Raw genomic sequence first — 22,732 nt, 5'->3', positions numbered from 1 at the left:
ATAATATTACAAAAGAATTGACAAAATATTAAAAATATCAACAAAATTTCACTAATATAAACATAATATTAATATTAATTATTTTTAATTTATTTGAAAATAATGAAATGCTAATTTGTTAATTTAAATAGTTTTTATGAGTTTTTTATTTTTATAATTTTTTCAGAAAAAAATTAAAACATCATTCGCATCCGAATCTGAGTAGGCTGAGTTACTGTGAGGCGAGGGCCCAAATTTTCTCTGGTTTGTTTTTGAATGATAAAATAAAAACAAGTAAGAAGTAAAAAATGTATTAAATAATAAATAAGCAAGCCCGCCAAATGAACAAAACAGAAAACCGAATCGGTTCGGTTCGGTTCCTTCATATCTATATATATCGATCATCGTATACACTTCGTTGCGTGTGTGCTGTGTCCAGCAGCGAATATGCTATCCACACTGCAGCCTCCGCGCTGCTCGCTTTCTCGCTTCCATCTTCACTCCAAACCATTGTTGTTCCACACCAAGCAAACCCCTCTCTCATCTCCTCACCCCATCGCCAATTCCACTCTCACCGATCAAATTCCCACCTCCACCGCTTCCCAACCCCTCCATTCCCAAATTCTCTCCATTCGCCATTCCCTTCTTTCCCGCCAAATCACTGCCACCCAACTTGCTGACTCCTATCTCACCCGCCTTCGCGCATTGGAGCCTCACCTCAAGTCCTTTCTCCACGTCTCCGAACTAGTTCTCTCTGATGCCCGCGAGATTGATGACAAAATTCAGAGAAATGAAGAATTGGGTCCTCTTGCTGGGGTGCTTGTGGGTGTCAAGGACAACATTTGTACAGCGGGTATGCCTTCCACTGGTGGATCTCGGATTCTGGATGGTTATCGACCGCCATTCGATGCCACTGCTGTGAAGAGAGTCAAGCAATTGGGTGGGATTGTGGTCGGGAAGACCAACTTGGATGAGTTTGGCATGGGTAGTTCCACTGAAGGCTCTGCTTTCCAGGTTTGCGTTTTTTTCCAACTTTCATATGATATTTATAGCTTTCCCCTGTTTCTTGTCGTCTTGGGTTTTAGGAAAGATGGGACAGGGAGTGTGTGTGGTTGTTTGTTTTTCTCTTAGCATTACTTTTGTCTTGAAGTTTAGTTAATAGGGGGAATTTCAATGGGGTTTATCATTGGAATATTATATAAAGAGGATGTTATATGGTAAAAGTGCGACTGTGGTGTTACTTCCCACTGGTAACCAGGGTTGGTTTACTCAGGTGGTGCGTCTGTTCATTCATTAGGTCACTGCAAATCCGTGGGATTTGAGTAGAGTGCCGGGAGGGTCATCTGGAGGCTCTGCTTCGGCTGTTTCTGCTAGGCAGTGTGTGGTGTCTTTGGGAAGTGATACAGGTGGAAGTGTGAGGCAGCCAGCATCTTTCTGTGGGGTTGTTGGGTTGAAACCGACTTATGGTCGTGTCTCGAGGTTTGGACTTATGGCTTACGCTTCATCGCTCGATGTTATTGGCTGCTTGGGTACAACGGTTGCTGATGCTGGGATTCTTCTAAATGCTATTTCTGGTCATGATGCACTTGATTCCACTAGTAGCAAACGAGTAAAGACTTTCTTGCCTTGTTCCTTTCTTTCTTCTTTTTTTGTTTTGTTTTGGTGATTGACTCCTTGGTTACTCTATGATTACTTTTTGTGACTGTTAGATGAATAAATTGTAAATTATAAATTATAAATTATATGTGTTCTTTAGAGAATTGAGCATCAGAAAGAAAAGTTTAACCTATGCCTGCTTCTTGGAAGATTCAGTAGTTGTTAAGTGACTTTGATAGTATCACGTTGCTGTAATTAATGAGTTGGAATTGTAGAATAAGATAATGAAGCTTGCATTGTTATCACTTCTTGTGTAATTTCATAATGTGTGGTGCATTCTTGTAGCATTTTTTAGTTTGTTTTTGTGAACATGTCTTTCAGGAGGTTCCTGACTTTACATCGCAATTTACTGCTGCTGATTTGTTGGAATCTAAACCCTTGAAAGGATTGAGGATTGGTCTGATTCGTGAGACTCTTGATAATGGTGTTGATAGTGAAGTAAATTCTGCAATACGTTCTGCTGCTTCACATCTTGAAGAACTAGGATGCTCCGTCAATGAGGTTTATATATTTTTTTAATTTTATTGCTTTTGGTGCTCTAGTTTCTTGTTGACTTGCATTTGTTCTTCTCCCCCTTTTTTTTATTTTAATTTTAATTTAGTTCTCTTTTAGGTATCACTGCCATCATTCTCCCTTGGGCTGCCTGCCTATTACATTCTTGCATCATCTGAATCATCTTCAAACTTAGCACGATATGATGGTGTCAGGTACCTTGCTGCAGGCATACATTTGTTGTTTGAAATATTTTGTTTGTTCTTCAAACAAAAAGAAGCTAATATCTTTCATCAAGAGAAGACAGAGGAAGTTGCTAGCGATGTTTAGGTTAATGAAGTTTCTTTAGCAGACTTTGTCAGCACGGGCAGCATGAGATTAATATTGATTTTAGATCCAGTGAATTGTTATTTGGTTGTCTTAGTTGAAGAAACCTTTGAAATACTTTTTTTCTGGTTGTCTTAGTTGAAATACTTAAATATTATTTCCAGGTGCTTTTGTATTTGTTTCCATATTGTGATAACAACTTATTCTGATTCAATTTGACACTATTACCTACATATAGATATGGAAATCAAGCTGTTGCTGATGAGCTAACTGGTCTGTATGAAAATTCTAGAGCAACAGGCTTTGGTTCGGAGGTACTAGTTGGAAACTGTTGAAATTTCTCTTGGATTGATGTTGAAGATTTTGACTTTGAGTTTCTTATTTACTTGAGGAGGTTCTTATCCTTTTCTAGAGTGTACACAATTGAGTTGTGAAATGTGGTATAGAATTTTAATCTCATCGTTTTTACTCCCAGGGAGTTCATATAAACACATTTTCCCTTTGCAGGTTAAAATGAGAATTTTGATGGGAACATATGCTCTCTCAGCCGGTTATTATGATGCTTACTACAAGCGTGCCCAGCAGGTGCCTCATTTATTTTGGTTGGTTTTATGATAATCATCCTTGAATCAGCATTTTCAATGACATAATAATAATAATAATAATAATAATAATAATAATAATAATAATAAACAACCTCAATCTAATAGTGATTAGTGAACAATACATTGAGAAATAGTGTTTTTGTGCTGTAATAACTATTTTCTGGGAACTCGTATGGTTAATAACATTTTTTATGCCTTTTGTCATGGTAACTTACCTTACTACCAAATGTTTTTTGATAAGAGTTCAAGGGGCTCCTCCTTATGAATGCAATCGTGTTTCAGGTGAGAACCATTATTCAGAAAAGCTTCAGAGCTGCATTAGATGAAAATGACATCTTAATATCACCTGCTGCTCCATCTGCCGCTTACAGAATTGGTACGCCTTCCAAGATTTAATCCCTTTCAATGTGTTGTAAAGTACTTATATGATCATTTGTTTATTGGCAGGTGAAAAGGTGAACGATCCATTGGCAATGTATGCAGGTGACATCATGACTGTAAGCACTTCTGCTCGCACCCCCTCCTACTTTGAGTGCTTTTCAATATATAGTATATCTGGACGTATATATATCTAGGGAAGTAATTGGGGGACAAAAAAACCTCATCATCGCCACCTACCTAGGAATTAATTTCCTATGTGTTCTTTTGGCCACCAAATGTAGTAGGGTGAGACCCGTGAGATTAGTTGACGTGCGCGCAAATTGACTCGAACACTCGCGGATATAAAAATTGAGAAAAAAAGAACAGGAGACCTGAATCTTGAATTAGAGCTCTTTCAACTTAAGTCTCCAAATCTAGATTAGGACAGGAGACCTAATCTTTCTACTTTTGGTTGGGATTTTCAATTTTCATTTAGATGCCAGATCTTAAGGTTTATGGTTAGGTCACCTTTTTTGGAGGGCATCTTTCGTTGGATAAAAAGGAGGACAAAAGGAGGGGGATAAGGGAATCATCCTCAAGGCCAATGGAACTTTAAAAAATGGGTCCCAATTGGAATAAATCAAAAGAACTTCGTAATTACAAAAACCTTTGGTCAATTTAGGGTGTGATTTGGGAGTGATGGTAGGATGAGTGATTTTGCAAAAATAGATTTAAGTATTAGTGATTTTCCAAAATTACCATCCAAGTGATACCTTAAAAATCAATTTAAAGTGATTTTAAATTTTCCTAAAATTAGTTTTTTAATTTGCCAAACATGATCGATGAGAAGATAAATGATTTTGATAGGCCAAAATCACTTCTAAATGCACCCTTATGCTCAGAGAAAGCAAGAAAGCTAACTAATCCTAAAAATCATCAACTGGGTGAGGGGATCCTGAAAAATTCTTTGGTTTATTTCCAACCAGAACTTCCTAAAGAGGGCCATGACTGCATTTGTCCATAAAGCTGCAACACTGTCGTTCTGCGACAAGATGGGCAAGCACCAGGAGATACCAACAGAGTAAAACTGGAAGCCCCAAGCATTTAGTCGCAAAATCATTGCAAAAAAATGAGTGGGCTTGATTTTATGAAGCCCTTTTAATCTCACTAATTAGGAGCAAGGTAGGATCTGATTTTTGTAGCACATTAGAACTGATTTAATCTCACCTAATGCTCAGTGGCATAGTATCATTGTGAGCAAGTACGATCCACATCCTTTTGAATAGGTCTCTACTAATGTGTTTAAGGGTTCAACTAGAAGCCCATGGAGAGCTATTTCTTTTATTTTCTTTTCCCAATTTGTGAGGTGTTTCATTGGGGATGGCTCTGAAGTTTACTTTTGGGAGGATTGTTGGGCGGGGGATAAACCCCTTTGCCTCTTATTTTCCCACCTTTATCGTCTGTCCGGAGGATACATTATGTGATGTGGCCTCGGTTTTATTGACTTTGCTAGTTCTTTGTCCTTTTCTTTGCGTCTCTCTCGTCCTTTGACAGATAGGGAGACTTTGGAGATATTGACCTCGTTTTTGGTTCCTACATCCGGCAGGAGGGTTTGTTTGTAGCTGTTTTTTCCACCTTTTTATGTACTCCCTCCCCCGATACCGCCTCGTTCTCCATGCCTTGGAAGGTTAAAATTCCAGAAAAGATCAATTTTTTTTTGCTTGGCAGGTCATGCATAGAAAATTCAGTACTTTGGATAATAGTTAGAGGCGTTCTGTCTTATTTCTGGGGCCGTAGTGGTGTCCCCTTTGCAGAGATGCATCAAAAGATCTTGACCATATTCTTTGAAGTTGTCAGTTCGCTCAATCATACATAATTCTTTCCCACGAGGAGACCCTCCAAAGACTCTGTCAACATCTCCCTATCCATTAGATTTCTGCCCCTAAAACCTAAGAAGCACGGACACGGACACGGGACACGACAGGATACGGCGATACGTCAATTTCTAAAAAACTAGGACACGAACACGCTGGGGATACGTTATTTATTTATTATTTTTTTTAGTATATAGGTAAATTTAACATAAAAATGCTAAATATACTTCGCTAAAAAACATAAATGTCAAGTAAATTTATTGGGTTGAAGATGTACCCCACTAAAAAGCATAACAATAGTAAATGTAATCCACTAAAAAATCCTAGAGAAGGATTTGAATTTGATTATTGGGTCGAAGTTGTCATCCTAATTTAGTAAATCATATTCTACTCCAGTTTAATTCATATGAAATTAGGGAAAAAAGGAAGTAAGAATAGAGCTTATTTAATTTAACTCACACAAACAGAAGGGTGGGTCACTAGGTAGCGTTTTAGGGTTTTTTTTTTTGTAGTTTAAGTTGTTGAGATTTCAGCCAAACTTCTTGGACTTCCAAAATTGGGCTAAGGAAATAATATTTTTTTATCTGGCGTGTCCCTCCTGTGTCCAAAACGTGTCCCCACGTGTTTGAAATTAAAATAAAAAATTTAATATTCGGACACTTTAAATTGCGTGTTGGACACGTGTCTGGAGCGTGTCCGGACATATCCGTGTCCGACACAGACACTCCTCGTTTTTTGCCGTGTCCGTGTTTTATAGCCTAAAACTAAAAGAAAATGGAGCAGTGGGTCTCCTTGCTTTGGACATTTTGAAGCTTAAAGGAAGCCTTTTGCTTTACTATTAATAAGAAAAGAGAAGATGTGCCAGAACTTCATCCATAACTCCACACTTTCCAAATTTTCCACTTTGTGTCCAAATCTTTCCTTTCAAGAACCTCTATAAGAAATTCCCAAACAACTATATTGTAGGTCTTCTCGAAATTGATTTTGGCAACCCAATCTCTTTTCTTCTGGACAATCTAATCTATGTTGGCAATGAGCATCAAGTCAAAGGTTCATTTTTGTTTTCCTCTTCTCCTTTAATTGTTTCCATGCTCTTGCCAGGTCAATGTTAACTTAGCTGGACTACCTGCATTGGTGTTGCCTTGTGGATTTGTTCGAGACGGGTCCTCTGAACTTCCTGTCGGTCTTCAAATGATTGGTGCAGCGTTTGATGAGGTATTGATTACTCTATCGCACAGAATGTTGGTTGGTATTGAAATGACTGCTCAAATTGGTTAATCCTGTACCTTAGAAGTGATTCATAACAGAACCCAATACTTCATTTGACTAAGGAAAAACGATAACGCAGACATTTGTTTGACAACCATGAGAAGAACATATTAACTTATGGAGTGTATAACCTTGTGGAGAACTTGAAGTTTAGAACTCTGAAGCATTGACAAATTCCATTATGCATTACAGGGTAAACTTCTCAAAGTGGGACACATCTTTGAGCAAACTCTTCCAAATTGCAGCTTTGTTCCACCACTATTAGCCGATGACACTCTGTAGGTTAGCTTCAAGCCAATTGAGTTGTGAAGCAGTGAGGAAATTGGGAACCTGGGAATGTTACATTCTACTGTCTTCACCATTTGATTGTGTTCTCTGTTATCTAAAAAAACAAATTGATTGTTTTCCAAAATTTATATTACAATAAGATGGTAAAATTTTGCTTGCTATTGGGAGCCGAACCGAGTCTTCATTTGGGCATTAAGATGGAGTGCAGTTTTTGCTTTTTATCTGATCCATGTTCATAACGTCACTCATTTTGTGTAATTCAAGAAAGGTTGAAATTCGTTCGAACATAGATATATATATAATTCTATATCTATTATAGTCCATCAACTTTAGTTTATAACGATTTAGTTTATGGTAGAGATTAAATTATTACAAATTTTAAATTAGAGGAACTAAATTATTACCAATTTGAAATGATATGGACTAAATCATTACAAATCACAGTTTATGATCTAAATTGTTACTTTAGTAAAACGCACGTTTCATCTATTTATTAGATGAGTGAATATCAACTCGTACCTGAAATTAGATGGAAAAATACATATTTGATCTTTGTACTTTTAAACATCGAATGCAGTCCATGAACTTTGATTTGCAATAACTTAAGTAATAAATTAAAATTTATAACATGTCTATATGTTTTAAAGTTATACACGAACTTTTGATTGGATATAAATGTTAAACTCAATTGGCAAATAAATAGTTAATACATAACTTGGTAACAACATTAGATTTAATATTCTAGTAACCAAGGTATCAACATTTTTGTCCGCATATTTGACATTTTCGACATTTACGTATGTCCATGGATTCGACATCAAGGTGAATGGACATTTTCATAGTTTTTTAAAAATCGACAAAATATAAAAAATATCAACGGAATATTTACTAATATGGAGATAATATTAATACTAATAATTTTTAACTTATTTAAAAATTGTAAAATTATTATTTGTTCATTTTAATATTCTTAATTATATTTTTCTTTTTTTATAATTTTTTTAAAAAGATCCATCAGACATTTTATCCATGTTTCCGTAAAACTAACATTTGAAACTTTGCCAGTAGCAACATTAGATTTTTGTTAATAGGTCAAGTGTTGAGATTTAAAATCGATTTAGATTTATGTTAAATAATTAATTTAAAATTAACGATAAAAACTAAAATAACTTTTTGTACCAAGTTTAAAAAAAACATTAGGAAATTGAGGAATTAAATAATAAAATATCTGAAAACAAAATGAATAATTAAAACCTATAAATCCAAAATAAATAGAAGGGAATCCGAGTCCATGTAGGAAGAGGAACAGGTGTACTGACATTGGATCGGATCTTCTGGAGCGAGTTGAACTCTTTAACTTTGAGATTGAATATCAATCGAGAAGAGCGATCGCTGTCCCGTTGGAATCTCTGTCGATTACTTTCTCCGATCTCTTCCATCTGTTCGGCGACGAATCTCCGGTTGTTGCGCACGTCTCCGACTCCAGGTTCTTCTCTCACTCTCTTTCGAATTTCGGTTTATGTTTACGATTTGATGATCCACTTTGAAAAGCTGCTTGAACTGCGACGCTAAATAATTATTGAGGTTTAGTATGGAAGAAGGAGGATAGGAGTCGATTGCTTTTATTTAGCTGTTTCACTTTTTGATTGTGATTAAGAACTACGATAAATTAGAGTATTTTATTACACGACCAAAGAAGGTGTTACTTTTCGGATTATGAAATAAAATTCAAAATTGTGACTGTTAGGTCGCGGTCATTCTTTCGCGTGCAATTCAAGTCGAAAATTCGCGAACTTATGTAATTCTAGTCGGAAGTTCATAACATTGTAGTATACTTCTTTTTATTTTTATTTTTTTCCTTTTAAGCACAGACCGATATCGTGAAGTATAAGATTTAATAGTCTTTGCTGTTATTTTCACGTAAATATACATTGTGAATAATTCTATTAAATTTCCCTGACCTGGCTCCGTCTTTCTGAGCTTAGATTTTGAGAAAGATGTCCGGCCAAAGCCAGCGTTTGAATGTGGTTCCAACAGTTACGATGCTTGGAGCCATGAAAGCCCGTCTTATTGGGGCAACCAGAGGTCATGCTCTCCTCAAGAAGAAGAGTGATGCTTTGACTGTGCAGTTCCGTCAGATACTCAAGAAGATTGTCTCAGCTAAGGAATCAATGGGGGAAGTTATGAAAACATCTTCATTTTCCCTCACCGAGGCAAAATATGTTGCTGGTGACAACATCAAGCATATCGTCCTTGAGAATGTCCAAAATGCAGCTATTAAGATTCGATCTCGGCAGGAGAACATTGCTGGTGTAAAACTCCCAAAGTTTGAACACTATTCTGATGGTGAGACAAAAAATGATCTCACGGGGTTGGCCAGGGGTGGACAACAGATTCAGTTATGTCGGGGTGCCTATGTAAAGGCAATTGAGGTTCTTGTTGAGCTTGCTTCCCTTCAGACATCATTTTTGACTCTTGATGAGGCAATTAAGACCACAAACCGCAGGGTTAATGCTCTAGAGAATGTTGTGAAGCCAAGGATAGAGAACACTATAAGTTACATCAAGGGGGAATTGGACGAGCTGGAAAGGGAAGATTTCTTTAGACTTAAAAAGATACAGGGTTACAAGAAAAGGGAAATTGAGAGACAACGTGCTAATGCCAAGCTATATGCTGAGGAACAGCTTGCTGAGAAGGTGTCTTTGCAAAAGGGTATGTCCATAAGTTCAGCTCACAATTTGTTGTCTGCAGCTATGGAGAAGGACGAGGATATTATTTTTTGATTTAACGGTTAGTTTGTCTCTCTCAAAATGTGTGGCTTTCGTTTGCTTATCTATGGTAAAGAATTCCTTTGGTGACTTAGGTGGCTAGTGGAGTAATCTTAATAAAAACACCATATGCTCTAGCCATAATGTATTTATATCTTATTCCTGTCACTTCCAAGGCTATCACGTCTTGTAAACATTTTTTCATTCGACAGTCTTTTGTTTCTTGAGATACAGAATACTTTGTTATGTCATTCTCAGTTTATGTATGCATGGTGTCATCTCCAATTGCTCTAATGTAATTTGGAAGTTTTAGCGGGCACAGCATCCTGTCATATTGAGGGAAATCATGTAAATCAGAGTAGTCGTCCAGTACCATCTTATTGCTACCTATTACTTGTCTGTTCTTTCTTCTCTTGGGCGGATGAGTGAAAGGGAGGGGAAACGGGAGGATATCAGATAGGTCATTAATATAATAGGTTGCCTAAATGCTTGTTGATTTGATTGGTTTGATTTTCAAGAGAATATTTAGTTCACGGTTTTGTAAATCTTGATTTGTGTAGTTTAAATATGTGTAGCTTGTGATGACTAGATTATAGAGCAATGCAACATAGAAACCTATGTTCATATAACATGTGTTCATCTGTAGTTTTGTGATTTGTGAAGTAAATCTATGGAATAGGAATGTGGGTATCATAAGTCAAGGTTTATGTTGCTTGTAAGATTAAAAATCTATAGCTTGGAATAATCAATGAAATTGTTTAGGTATCACATTGTACAAATTAACATCTGAAAATGCTATAGAACGATTATGAACTAATCCATTAGCTGTAGTTTCATAGGACAATCATAACCCAAGAAGTAATATCCACAAGTGCTATGGTACAATAGAAAATTTATATAATAGAGATGGTGATAACATACGTAGCTTGGAAAAGGTATAAATTTGTCTTACCTTTTATGTTCATGAGTTGTAGGTAGCAGATTGCTTTAAAACTCAGTCCACTATTTCGTAGTCTTCTCTCTTTGCTTTAAAACATGTGTACATATCTACGGAAAAAAAAAATAGATGAAAACTAATTTGAAGTTTAAAGTTTAATGCCAAAATGGTCATTATCAAAAAGTTTATAAATCAAAATAAATATTTGAAAAGTACAAAGACTAAAATAAGTAAAAATTAAAAATATAAGGCAGAGACGTTTTGAAAGTATAGGTTTTAAAATAAACCAAAATTGAAAGTAAAATTATCAAAATAGTGAGATATGTTTCTTGTGGAAATAGTGGTGCGAGAATCAGAAAAGCTTGATTGATTAATATGGACCTATAATGCTGTCCATTGTTGCCTTTTCCTGTCGAATCCCGTTCTGGTTCTACCACATTGATTAGGAGTGAATGTTTTTTCCGTTTTGATATTATTTTTCTGAAATGGTACTTTGAGAAAATATTTATCTTTGTAATTGTTGCGTATTCTTTGACATAATAGCCGAAAAACTGAAAACCTATTCCAATCACAGCTCACACCGCAGTTTAAATAAATATATTTTATGGCTCCACAACCATTTGCACGATCCCGGAGTTCAAATTCTTAGATGTAAGTTCAACAGGGAAAGAACACGAGGAAGATCATTGAAGAGGCGAGATATAAACAAATGTTTTTCTTTTCCCCTTTGTAAATAACATAGAAATGTCAATCGAGAAAGCTATGCAGCAATACACAATTAATTTGGAACACTTTTGGGCAACTAATCAAAGGGTCAAAACAGAAGCCTAGAAGGTAAAAGAAGTATCCAACTAAACTGCTAGAAAGCGTTGGGAAGAAGCAGCTTCCACAAACAATCACAACGAACTCAAAACATGTAGATGTAGCCAGATCTCCTCCGGTTAAACTGAAAACGACTCGATGGATTCTTCGTCCGGCTATTGGAACATCCTCATGAAGTTATTTGCATATGCCATTGGCTTCACATCAGGATGCGGCTGCAATATCAATGCATAACAAAATGTCAAGGATTTGAGGAAAAGGAAATCCACAAAAACGACCAAAAAGATGGTTACGGAAAAAATGAACACCCACCACTGCTGAGAAGGTTACAATGTTGGGCTTCAAATCTGGTGCTTCAAAGCGAATAAAAGCACCTTTATTTCCCATCTGCAGTACAATAATGGCAAAGCATTAGTACAATTTTTAGAGGGAAAAAACATGAAAGCCTAAGAAGCTTGATGCCCGGAAGGTTGGAGATTTGCGCCCCATAAGCCTCATCTCTTGTCCTTCCGGATCGGTTGAAAGGTCTATTGCCTTCTACCATTTCCAAGGAGCAGTCAGCTTTTGTTTCGGGGCGACAAATTCTTGATGCTCCCCTCATCGCCAATGAGCTCATAGAGGAATGGGATCGAACAGGCAGAAAAGGAGTTGTTATTAAGCTTGATATTGAAAAAGCATTTGATAAAGTAGATTGGGATTTCCTTGATGTTGTTCTTCAAGCAAAGGGTTTCGGTTACACATGGAGACGGTGGATTAGAGGATGCATATCCACAGCAAATTTCTCTATCATCGTTAATGGACGTCCAAGGGGCAAAATTAGAGCTATTAGAGGCCTTCATCAAGGTGACCCTTTATCACCTTTTCTTTTTATCATGGTAGCTGATGTTTTCAGTAGAATGATATCCCAGGCAGCTAGCAACAATCGCATCAGAGGTTTCGACCTTGGCCCAAACACTTTGGAAGTCCACCATTTACAATTCGTAGACGACACCATCCTCTTTTCCCCTTTTGATGATCTCTCCCTCACCAACATGTTCGGCATTATTCACTCATTTGAGGATGTTTCCGGGCTTAATGTTAACCACCAAAAATCTGAAATTTTGGGGGTTAATCTAGATGACAGCGAGCTGGACTCTATAGCAACAAAGTTTTCATGTAAGAAAGGTACTTGGCCTAACACGTATCTTGGATTACCTCATTTGCATTTGGATGGTTCACGGCATTACCTAATGATATCCCCCTCCTACTGGAGTATACCCTCAATGGCCATCCTTTTACAAAAGAAAAGGAAAATTCTATGGAAGCATTTTGTTAGAGCCTTCTTTTGGATAACTTGGAGAGAAAGAAACAATCGAACTTTCAACGACAAAGACCTCCCCTTTGAAAGGGTTTTTGATTCATTAGTCTTCACAGTTATCACTTGGGAGTAAAAGTTCTCCTCTTTTTCACCATTATTCCTACACTTCCCTTTTTTACACTTCCCTTTTTTACAATTGGAAATGCTTTATGTAACCCTCCTTGAGTCTTTGTTATCTCTTTTGTAATTTCATATTATCAATGAAATTGTTTCTTTCAAAAAAAAAAAAAAAACTTCCATTGTATTTCATTCGGTGCCCCAAACACAGTCTATGAGCTCTCTACTACTAAAAAGCAATATGCTTCTTTTTCTGTTGATAAAACAATTATAACGTATGAATAACAGACAAAACATGAAAAAGGAAAATACCTGGTCACAATAATTGGGAGCAGAAAATACTGTTATAAGTTTACCATCATGCTCGATCTCATACCCTTCATCCTTGACTTCATGGGATCGCACAATTAAATCTGTCGATTTATTGGTACTTTATGTCATCAAACAATTATCATCATTAACCGAACAGAATAGATACTTAACTGGAAAACAGTTACCTAAATTATTCTCCTCCAAAAACCTTTTTGTGACATCTGCACCAAAGGCAAGACCTACACCTCGCTTACTAGGCCCTCTCCCAAGATTAGGTTGTGGATCACTCCACAGGATTTCACACATTAATCCTGTTAAATAAAAGTAACGAAAAAACTCAGTATTATTCAACTTTAAAAATTTACAGAGAATTAATTGTTGTGCCCAAGACACAGGCCATGCCCAGATAAAAGCACAAACAGAACACCAATGAGCAAAAACGGAAAAGCTACATCACCAAGAGGTTCCCAAGAAAGACCATACAATCACTTTGGCTTCAAACATGTTACTGTATGCAGAAAATATGCATTACAATTGAGATGCATGCAATAAAAGATATAGTAAAGAGATGGCTCACCTTCCTCGGGAGGTTCGCAAAAGCGATCTATTGCTCTAATTTCAGAGAGTTTCACCCCATCAACACTAAAAAGACCTCCATGAACCACAAAAACCTTCTCATTTAGAACATAACCCAAAGGTAAATAGCAAAATACTTCTGCAAATAGTTCCACAAACGTTTCATTCAACTTAGACCGAACTTCACCCTCAAAGCCATAAATCTTGTTCATGCTCTTGCTCTCATGATTTCCTCTGGACAAATGCATGGCTGAAAATTGATATGAACCAGAAAGTCATTGTATGAAAGAAAATTCACAGCAAAACCATAAATGGTCAAATAAAACAGTGAACAGCATAGTGCATGAAAGTTTCTAGGAGTAGGAATTACTAGTATGGAGAAAAGGACTTAGTCCTAAATTTCATATTTCAATGAATTTAAGCCTTTGAACTTAATTTTATTTATGGAACAAGCAGACCATGAAAAAATGTAGAAACGGCTACAACCTGGGACTCTCAAGGAGATCTAACAATAGCATTAGCAGTTTTCATCGAGTAAATCAATTAACTGTCTCGTTAAGATCAGCAGATCTTCATAATTGAAGCTTTTACTGAAGCTTTTACTTTTTACCTCTTCTTATTTAACAATCTGGATTTTTAAGTTAAGTTCAAACTGAGGTTCAGCCACGGGTTATTATAGATCACAGTGAAATCAGAGCTTAAAGATCAAGTTTCAACTTTTCAAGATTTTCCTTTCTTGGATAGAAAGTAGACTTTCAAAATTACTAGAACCTGCCCTAGTGTTGTAGGCTTGTAGAAGTGTGCAGAAAATAAAAGTCCATCTAAGATATACGGTGTAGCAATGTTTGGGGGAAATTCACCTGATGGAGACATGCACTTGAATGCAAACAAGGTGAGAATAACCTCCACAGAAAATGAACCTCTATCCACAAAGTCTCCATTAAAGAGGTATGGGTTTTCATCTGACGGAAGCCCATTAAGCTCAAAAATATTTAAGAGATCATAGAACTGCAGATATCATAAAGGTATAATATATGTAAGTATGCCTACCATCTGCAATAAAACATGAACATGAAATACAATAAATTTAGATGTTGAAAATTCAAATAATGGAAAAATACAACACGGGTGTATTATGAAACAAGAAATTCCAATTCTTACATACAACATCGTTGATGCAAAAGTTAGCTGAAAAAGGTAAGCAAGAGTTTCAATGATCTTATCTTAATTCCTCTCACTAAATTGTTCATTTCTGAAGAACATACCTAGTCTATTTAACAGCTCCACAACTATTCACACTAAGACAGATGATATCGTACATACTATATTAACCAAAAGAAGCCTACCTGACCATGCACATCACCACAGACAGTTATATGCCTGCCTTCTGGAATGTTAACATCAACAAGAGATGGAAGGGCACGCAAGATTTCTCTGACTTGTAATACAATCTGGAATGCATATCTACAAAATCATAGCAACAGAAAAAGTTATTCTCAAACATTTCATAACACAGATTAACAATGTCAATCATGACACATACCGTTTGTGCAAGCTTTTCTGGTTTTTAAAATCATCAATCATTTTCTTCACAAAATCCAGCGTTACAACATCACCTTCAATCTTAGCACCAGCATACTGTGGCTCAACATCTACCAATAAAGCATAAAGGAGAGTTACTACTTCATAAAGCAACTAAAACATAAAAAACAAAAACTAATAGAACAAGAGAAATGATGATTTAACATAATTATCTTTACTCAGTAAGCAAAACAAAGAACAAGGAAATTAAAATTGTAATCAGATGATCCCTTAATATCTATAACATATGACCTCCCATTGGGTCTTGATCCCACGATCCTTTGCATCTTGGTTAAATAAAAGGTGTCTTTAGCACATATGTCAACTCTTGAGTCACTCTGGATTACCATCTCAAATTTTATATCAAGTTTATGCATTGACAAAAAGTATATTAATTAAGTTATATGGAATTAACAAAAAAAATATAAAAATCTATACAAAAAACCAACAAAAAAATGGACAAAACAAAAATAATAATCTGGCACTTTGAAAATCATGCAATTGGTTAAAGGTCAGCAGCAAACTTTTAAAGATGACTCAATTAGTACCTCCTTACAACTTTTTCCTTAAATACTAAAGGAAAATCTGATGTGGAATCATATGAAGCCACTGCCATGTATGCGCCACATAGCTGCCCTCATTCAGCTTAATAAATAAAAAAAGCTCGGGGATTCTTCCGTTGCTTATGGAAGTCTTCTCCCCTCGAGTCAAACTTTCTCCCTCTATTTTTTTTTTTTACATGAAAAAAGGTGGGCATTGATGAAGGCCTCAGGTATTAAATTTTATAAAATTTGAGAGAATGGACAAGAGAATCATTTCTATTACTAGTCTTTAACAGAACTTTAAAAGTTGATTCAAGGGATAACATCAGCCATTTCCTGGGTGGATTCTCTCAAGGAGAGGGGGGTCCAATTGAATTTTCAATTTGCACAAGCTTCAAGGTGTGAGGGTGTCAATTCACATTTCACCTAAGAAAAATTACCAATTTGATGGAAATCAATGGAATCAGCCACTGAACGCTTTTCAAATTCGGGAACAGCAATTGCTTCTTCAAACTTAAGCTTCTTGACTGCCTTTTCACATTCCTTCAATTTCTTAGCAGCGTCAGGATCATTGGGACAGATCTTCTTGAGCTAGATTACACAAAACGAATCTTATTAAACATTTTTACATATCAAAATGATATAAGTTGAGAATAACTTAGGGATGTCAGAGTAAAAGCAATTGAAACACTTTAACCCTCTCCTCCTTGATTCCTCAAACAGCCACCACCACCACCATATTGAGAGGGAGAGAGAAATCAACAATTAACTTATTGAAGAAATGACTAAAACAGGTCAGACAGCACTACAAACTCCCAACTGGACAAATGAATAGTAGAGCAGCATAACTCAGTATTCAGCTGTTAAAAGCAGTAAGAGCCAATCAGAACACAAGTCAAGACTTCACAACAAAAGACTGATACCTGTTGAAAATCTTTAAGTGCCTCTTTGAGTTTCCCCATAGCAAGAAAAGCAGCACCTCTCCTGTAATAACCCTGTCAAACAGAAAATTTTCCAGAAAGTTTCCAGGAAGTGGTCAAAAAGATTAATCAATCAAAAAAGCATATAAAATAGTATCACAATGGTTAAATTCTGAGCCTACTTTTGAATATTTAGGATCTATTTCTATAGCCTTCGATGCATCCTGGATTGCACTACCATATTCCTCCAGTTTAGTATGTGCAAATGCACGGTTCGCCCAGTATACAGCATTCTGACCACTTAGCTCAATTGCTTGGGTATATAGATCAATTGCTTGAGCATACTTGTGGGCTGAAATCAATCAAAAATAGTACAGTACATAAGGAGCAAGCATGAGCAACTTCATAAGAGTGTCAGACTGTTCTTTGACACAGGGTACTAATCAAAATAGACTAAAATAAACAGAATCTTTCTCAGGGTAAAACTAAATAAACTATGTTGCCTGCAGCATGTTCGTACTTTTTTTTTTTTGCTGCAGGTATCTTGACGTATTCCCAAGAGTAGAAAACAGCAAAAATTATTGGAGTTCAGCTACCTACACTTTATTTCATGAACCAACGCCAAGAAACATGTAACAGGCACACATGGTTACCTTTAAATGCTTCATTTGCTTGGGCTTTGATTTCTTCAGCACGAATGATGTCAGATTTATCAACTTCCATGACAGGCATAACCTCTATAGACTAGAGAAAGCCACTATGATTTCTGGGTAAGAATGAATTTTACCATCCCTCTCATTTATCTCCATCAAAGTGGTCCATCTGCTCCATAGAACACCAAAAGCATTATTAAAGCAAATAATGCAAATGCCTGTGAGAAAGGCAACAGAATGAAGTTATCTCCGGGGAAAAAATCAGAAGCCTATCCGTCTCCGTAAAAGCATTTTAGATTATTTACAAGAAGGTGGCATCAATGTCTCTACCATAGTAACTTGGTCCATGAGAACTATGCAATAGAACGGAACAGGTAAGACACGACAAAATAATCTCTACTCTAAGAAAAGGCTAAAATGTGTAGTAAAAGTAAAACTACAAGGGCAACGATATCACGTGATTGGTTTTCTCCAGAGAGAATCAGAAAATGCCAAGTCAAAGAAAATTGTTCAAACATTAATCACAAAAGAAATGGGAAAGAATCCCGTTACTATTAGTTGGGTTCGTTGTGTAACCATGATAAGAATCGTTTCCTCGCGAAGGAACCTTCCATGATGGAAGAATCTTCATGAACCCAAAAACAGACAGCGTAAGGGAATCATGAAAACAAAAAGAATACCCCACAAAGCAGAAAACGTTTTGGATTCGACCAGTAGTTAACTCGAAACATCACTGACTATTGGGTAGACCAGATTCTCAATCAGATGCCCCGCGAAATGATGGAACACAGGGAGTAGCTGAATGATTGATAGGGTTGTATTCGGTTTCCCGGGAATCAAACATAGATGAAAGCGAAGTAGCGAAGAAAGTGGGAAAGAGTTAAATACCTGAGAAGTGAGAAGGAATACAGAACACAGGATCCAGCCACAGGGAAGAGAGAGAGTGGAGAGTGGAGCGAAGAAGGAGGAGGGAAGAGCCAGCCCTAATTTGAGAGCGGCGTTGATTTTATAGTAAATTAGAGATTGCGTAATTCATGTTGGTGGATTCGGAGGCGCAGTTGATAGAATAGAACTACAAGACCTGTCTTCTGCTCGGCAACAACCAACAAACCCCCCCCCCCCCCCCCCCCCCCCCCCCCAACTCCTCTGGAAAGATCTAGATAACACTAAATAATACACAACTTTTTTTTCTTCCTCTTTACTCTATGATTTTTATAATTTTCTTCCGTTTTCATCGATTATATTTTCTAAAATTTCAATTTTGTAATTTTAGATATTCTAATTTAATTACACTTCAATCTCCTAATGGGTTATGTTTGGCTGAATTAATTTAATTTTACTTCAATATTTTAATGAGCTGATGTTTTATATTTGGCTTTTGGTTAAATTATGCCAGAATTGGAATAAGTAAAATCTTTTTTTTTCTTACACGTGGAAATCGAACTCACATCTTCTTGGAGATATATCAATTAACGCTGAATTATACTGGTTTTGGCTTCTTAAAAGAAATATTGAACATAGCTTAGGTTTAATTGGTTAATGTATTATTCATCTTCAACTAAAAAATCCCGAGTTCAAATCCTCACTTTTCGATGTTGTATTAAAATTTTTTTTTTAAACAATTATGGTTTTTGGATGAGTAGGAAAAAGAATTAGAAATTTATTTGATTATTTTGAGTAATGGTAATTAGGTTCACTTCTAAAATCTGAGAGCAAATAATAATTTGATTCTTTGTTTTTTTTTTCTGTAATTGGATTCTTTGAGTAAAAGCAATCTGGGCTTCTGCCATCCACACAATGGGCTTACGGGAATCCAACTTGTATAGGCGGCCCAATTTGAAAAGCCCAGTCTCACATTTAATGGTCAAACACAAGGCCCAGTGAGAGAAGCAAAAACCCAAATTCTCTCTGTCTGGCAATAGTCTGACTTTATAATTGCAAGTTCTTAATTCATACATTTCAAGATAATTGGTTTAGTGGGTGCATTTAAAACTTGCATGTTCCTGGCACCTAAACATAGTTAGATGGATAAAAATTTGAAGATCGAACCCCTCACCCCATAAATAGTTGAATTAGAAGAATAAAGAAAAAGTCACTAAGTTATTTCTTTATTTATTTTTTGATGTCGTCTAATGAACGGTGTAAATCAAAGATATGTACTACATGTTGACAAGAGTATGAGTTGAATCGGTCAATGCATTATTATTATAGCTTCTTTTTTTTTTTACAACGATATGTTCTACCATGTTAACATAAGTATTAGCTGAATTGTCAATGCATTATTTATTTATTTATATATTATCCTTTTTTTTTCACAACGAGATTATGAAAATACACAAGAAGCAACTGACTATATATTGTTTGTGCCAATTGTCATTTAATTAATAAGCCAGTGGATATCTCTATCGAGGTTCCATAAGCGGTACTTCCTGATATATAAGAATTGTATTTGAAATACTTTATTCGAATTTCTTATAATATGCAACCGAAATAAGTGATTGTGAATGGTAAAAAGGGGGTTTGAATGTTGGGGATGTTGTTCTTATTTTAACCTGAAGAATTATCTCCTAATATCGTACTAAGATTAAAGAAAAGATAGGTAATCTATCCTTTTAGAACTATCGTCCCACTAGAAAAATATTATTTTTAATAAGGTCGGTTCGGATCAAATAGTAAAATTACATTTTCTTATTATTTTCTCGACAACTCTATGACTAAGAAATTAGATGTTCACTTATTTCTCAAAAGACTGGAGATTCTAGTCGGTTCACCCTCTATTGGACCTAAAATAAGGTGTTCTATACTTTTCACTAATTACTCTATTTCAAATTTAAAGTACAATTGCGACTCATGATTTGATTCTTACAGATCACGAAATCAATCACCTTTTTCAAAAAAGTTTCAATTAGGGGGCCACATTAAGAAATCTTTTGAACTAAAACCTAATTGTTAATAAAGTTGTAAAATAGACCCATTAAAATAACTTTACTTTAGGTTATTAGCCAAATTAAAATCTTAAAATATTTAGGTTGGACCAATTGGTGCAAAGATATCAATAAAAAAAAAATTAAATTTACGGTTACCTATTAATTCACCCTTTTAAATTTAGTGATAATTTTAACGATTCAGACTTCTACTCCTATTTAGGTAGATATAAGTTATATACAATAAGCAAATTAACACACAGCTGGTAACAATAATATTTTAGTTCAACGATTAAGATATAAAGAATGAGGTTAAAATATTCAAAATTCAAATTACTTCTTTATAAAAACGTAATGCTTTTGGAGATCGAAGTAGGGTAAAAAGCAATATAAAACATAATTTTACTTTTACCCAAGGAAAAAAGCTAAGGGCGACTATGTTAAGAGTTTGAGATAGTAGATATATATATATATATAGATACATATTCTCTTACATGTTTTGTCGTTTCAAGGCAGAAGGGGCAGTGTAAAAAAAAATTGTTGAAGGATTTGAGGGGCTTTCACTGTCTGAAGTACTGGTAAAAAAAACAAAGATTAATAATAATAAAATAAAGAAGAGTCAAAGTTGAGCAAAAAAACAAAAAAAAAAGGTTTAATTTGGTATGAGAATTGGAAATGGGGACATGTGGGTTTCATGAGTTTGAGATCAGAGACAGAGACAGAGGCACGTGCACGACCACACCCAACGTGGAGGAGAGTTATTGTATTTTGGAGTTTGAGTGGATCAAAATTTTGAAACCCAAACCCTCTTCTTATAATTCACCTTTGTGAAGCACGAAGCTATTTGTCTCTCTTTCATTTACATCAACATTATCTGTCCCCTCAAACCCTCTTTTAACACATACATGTATGAGGCCATATTCTCAACATCAGAAAACTGAAAAACCAGCACAGTTAATGGTTAAGACAACAAACTTAGTCATAGTCAATTAAACTTGTATGGTTTTGCTTTTGTATTATATCCCATAACTCTTATATATAATAAAACTAAATCTCATGTTACGACAACGTGCCTTTCCATATTTCTTTAATGATATTATATCGATAATGATTGTACATCTTATGCTTTATAAACTCATTTGACTTTCTTTTGTAATCATGATATCTATGTCATCTCTTTGAACTATTTTTATTTTGACCCATTTTGTTGTATGTTTCTCGCCTATCTTTTGAATAAATGATAAAGATCTTCTTTCCCTCTCTAATGATGCGAAACTATATGTTCGCATCCCAATCTCATGCGAGGCAATCCACTAGGGTTTCACCCGATATGTTATGAATTTTTATGTGTATTTATATACCATGAATCTTGTTTTCTTCTAGTCGATGTGGGATTTAATATGTTTGTATCTCCGATGCCTCCTCTCCTCGATCTTCGATGGTCAGAGAAAAAAAAATCAAAAGGGTAATGAATGAAGAATAGTTGTATTTTTACTTGTCAGGGAAAAAGGGAAATTAAAGAGGGTGATGTGATGATAAAGTAATGGGTGCGTGGGGTTGTACCCACCACCACCATGTACAATGCTTGTCTCCCTGCGCCCTTAGCTGCTGCCTTTTTCTCCTCTGGAAAACCCCACACCGCCCGCGCCCATCAACAAATTTATTTAAACATCGATCTCTATGCAATATATATAATTCCACACACACACACAAATCATATCAGTATCATATAATATTGTTATATAAAACCAATTAATGAGAAAGAAGAGATAAAATAGAGGGTTGGAAATGCGTACAAAAATCTCACATCAACTAGATAAGGGGAAAATCATAGATATATAAAAAGTGTCAGACAATATCTCCACTGATATGTAGTCTTTTGGGTGAGATCAAAAGTAAAATCACGAGAACTTTTAGTATAAAAATGTAGAGGATCCGCTGTTACCAATAAGACGAGGGTTTGTGTTTGAGGGTTTCAATCTTTAATTTGCATCTCGAATATTATTATTCATGCGTTATGGAAACTTGATCATACCATCTTTTTTAACTAATTAATAATTCATAACCTGTCTTTCAACTTTTGCTTCTTCCTGCTCCCATAGACCAACTCTACTGCTTTTCTCACAACAAGATTTGTTTTCAAAATAATTTTTTGCCCGTATACTGAAGTATGCTCACTGTAATATCCGTACATACACAAGGGATTATTACTTGGTGAAGCTGCGTTCTTAACTTGTAGCTTGAACCCAAGACCTCGAAGATATTCCTTGAAGCCTCCAACTATCCCAACTATCCCTATTAGCACTAGGGTTATTAAATGTTTATTGACAATGTTGACACTTCCATGTATCTATAGATTCGATATCATCGATATAATGGATGAATCGACATTTTCATAGCATCACAAAAAATTGACAAAATATTAAAATATAT

The 22,732-nt window shown here is 35.6% G+C and overlaps 3 protein-coding genes across 5 annotated transcripts; 2 read left to right on the top strand and 1 right to left on the bottom strand.

Moving 5' to 3' along the window:
• The first annotated feature begins 392 nt into the window (after nt 1-392).
• On the top strand, nt 393-7,011 carry LOC111016822 (Amidase family protein). 2 transcript variants are annotated; one of them, XM_022292344.2, is made up of 10 exons: nt 394-993; nt 1,277-1,588; nt 1,957-2,136; nt 2,248-2,342; nt 2,693-2,768; nt 2,962-3,039; nt 3,342-3,435; nt 3,507-3,556; nt 6,395-6,508; nt 6,755-7,011. In XM_022292344.2, the coding sequence occupies exons 1-10, from the start codon at nt 427-429 to the stop codon at nt 6,842-6,844; spliced, it is 1,656 nt and encodes a 551-aa protein (XP_022148036.1). In that variant the 5' UTR covers nt 394-426; the 3' UTR covers nt 6,845-7,011. The 2 variants fall into 2 exon arrangements, with proteins under 2 accessions (XP_087978893.1, XP_022148036.1); XM_088122767.1 differs by lacking the exon at nt 1,277-1,588 and having other exon boundaries at nt 393-993.
• A 1,119-nt stretch (nt 7,012-8,130) lies between these two features.
• Nucleotides 8,131-9,884, top strand: LOC111016833 (vacuolar ATP synthase subunit D (VATD) / V-ATPase D subunit / vacuolar proton pump D subunit (VATPD)). Its single transcript, XM_022292366.2, has 2 exons — nt 8,131-8,336; nt 8,836-9,884. The coding sequence occupies exon 2, from the start codon at nt 8,848-8,850 to the stop codon at nt 9,631-9,633; it is 786 nt and encodes a 261-aa protein (XP_022148058.1). The 5' UTR covers nt 8,131-8,336; nt 8,836-8,847; the 3' UTR covers nt 9,634-9,884.
• A 1,373-nt stretch (nt 9,885-11,257) lies between these two features.
• Nucleotides 11,258-18,484, bottom strand: LOC111016722 (serine/threonine-protein phosphatase 5). 2 transcript variants are annotated; one of them, XM_022292205.2, is made up of 13 exons: nt 18,264-18,484; nt 17,376-17,593; nt 16,905-17,074; nt 16,726-16,797; nt 16,243-16,393; nt 15,223-15,331; nt 15,026-15,143; nt 14,540-14,687; nt 13,681-13,929; nt 13,289-13,414; nt 13,104-13,204; nt 11,690-11,764; nt 11,258-11,592 (listed from the first exon to the last, which is right to left on the bottom strand). In XM_022292205.2, the coding sequence occupies exons 2-13, from the start codon at nt 17,452-17,454 to the stop codon at nt 11,533-11,535; spliced, it is 1,458 nt and encodes a 485-aa protein (XP_022147897.1). In that variant the 5' UTR covers nt 17,455-17,593; nt 18,264-18,484; the 3' UTR covers nt 11,258-11,532. The 2 variants fall into 2 exon arrangements, with proteins under 2 accessions (XP_022147897.1, XP_022147896.1); XM_022292204.2 differs by having other exon boundaries at nt 17,376-17,544.
• Nucleotides 18,485-22,732: the final 4,248 nt, after the last annotated feature.

Source organism: Momordica charantia (genome assembly GCF_013281855.1).
Source record: "Momordica charantia cultivar OHB3-1 chromosome 4 unlocalized genomic scaffold, Mcharantia_2.0 BLBB01000004.1, whole genome shotgun sequence".
Classification (NCBI taxonomy): Eukaryota; Viridiplantae; Streptophyta; class Magnoliopsida; order Cucurbitales; family Cucurbitaceae; genus Momordica; species Momordica charantia.
Note: the sequence above shows the minus strand (reverse complement) of the source record. Positions and strands in the feature narration are given on the sequence as shown.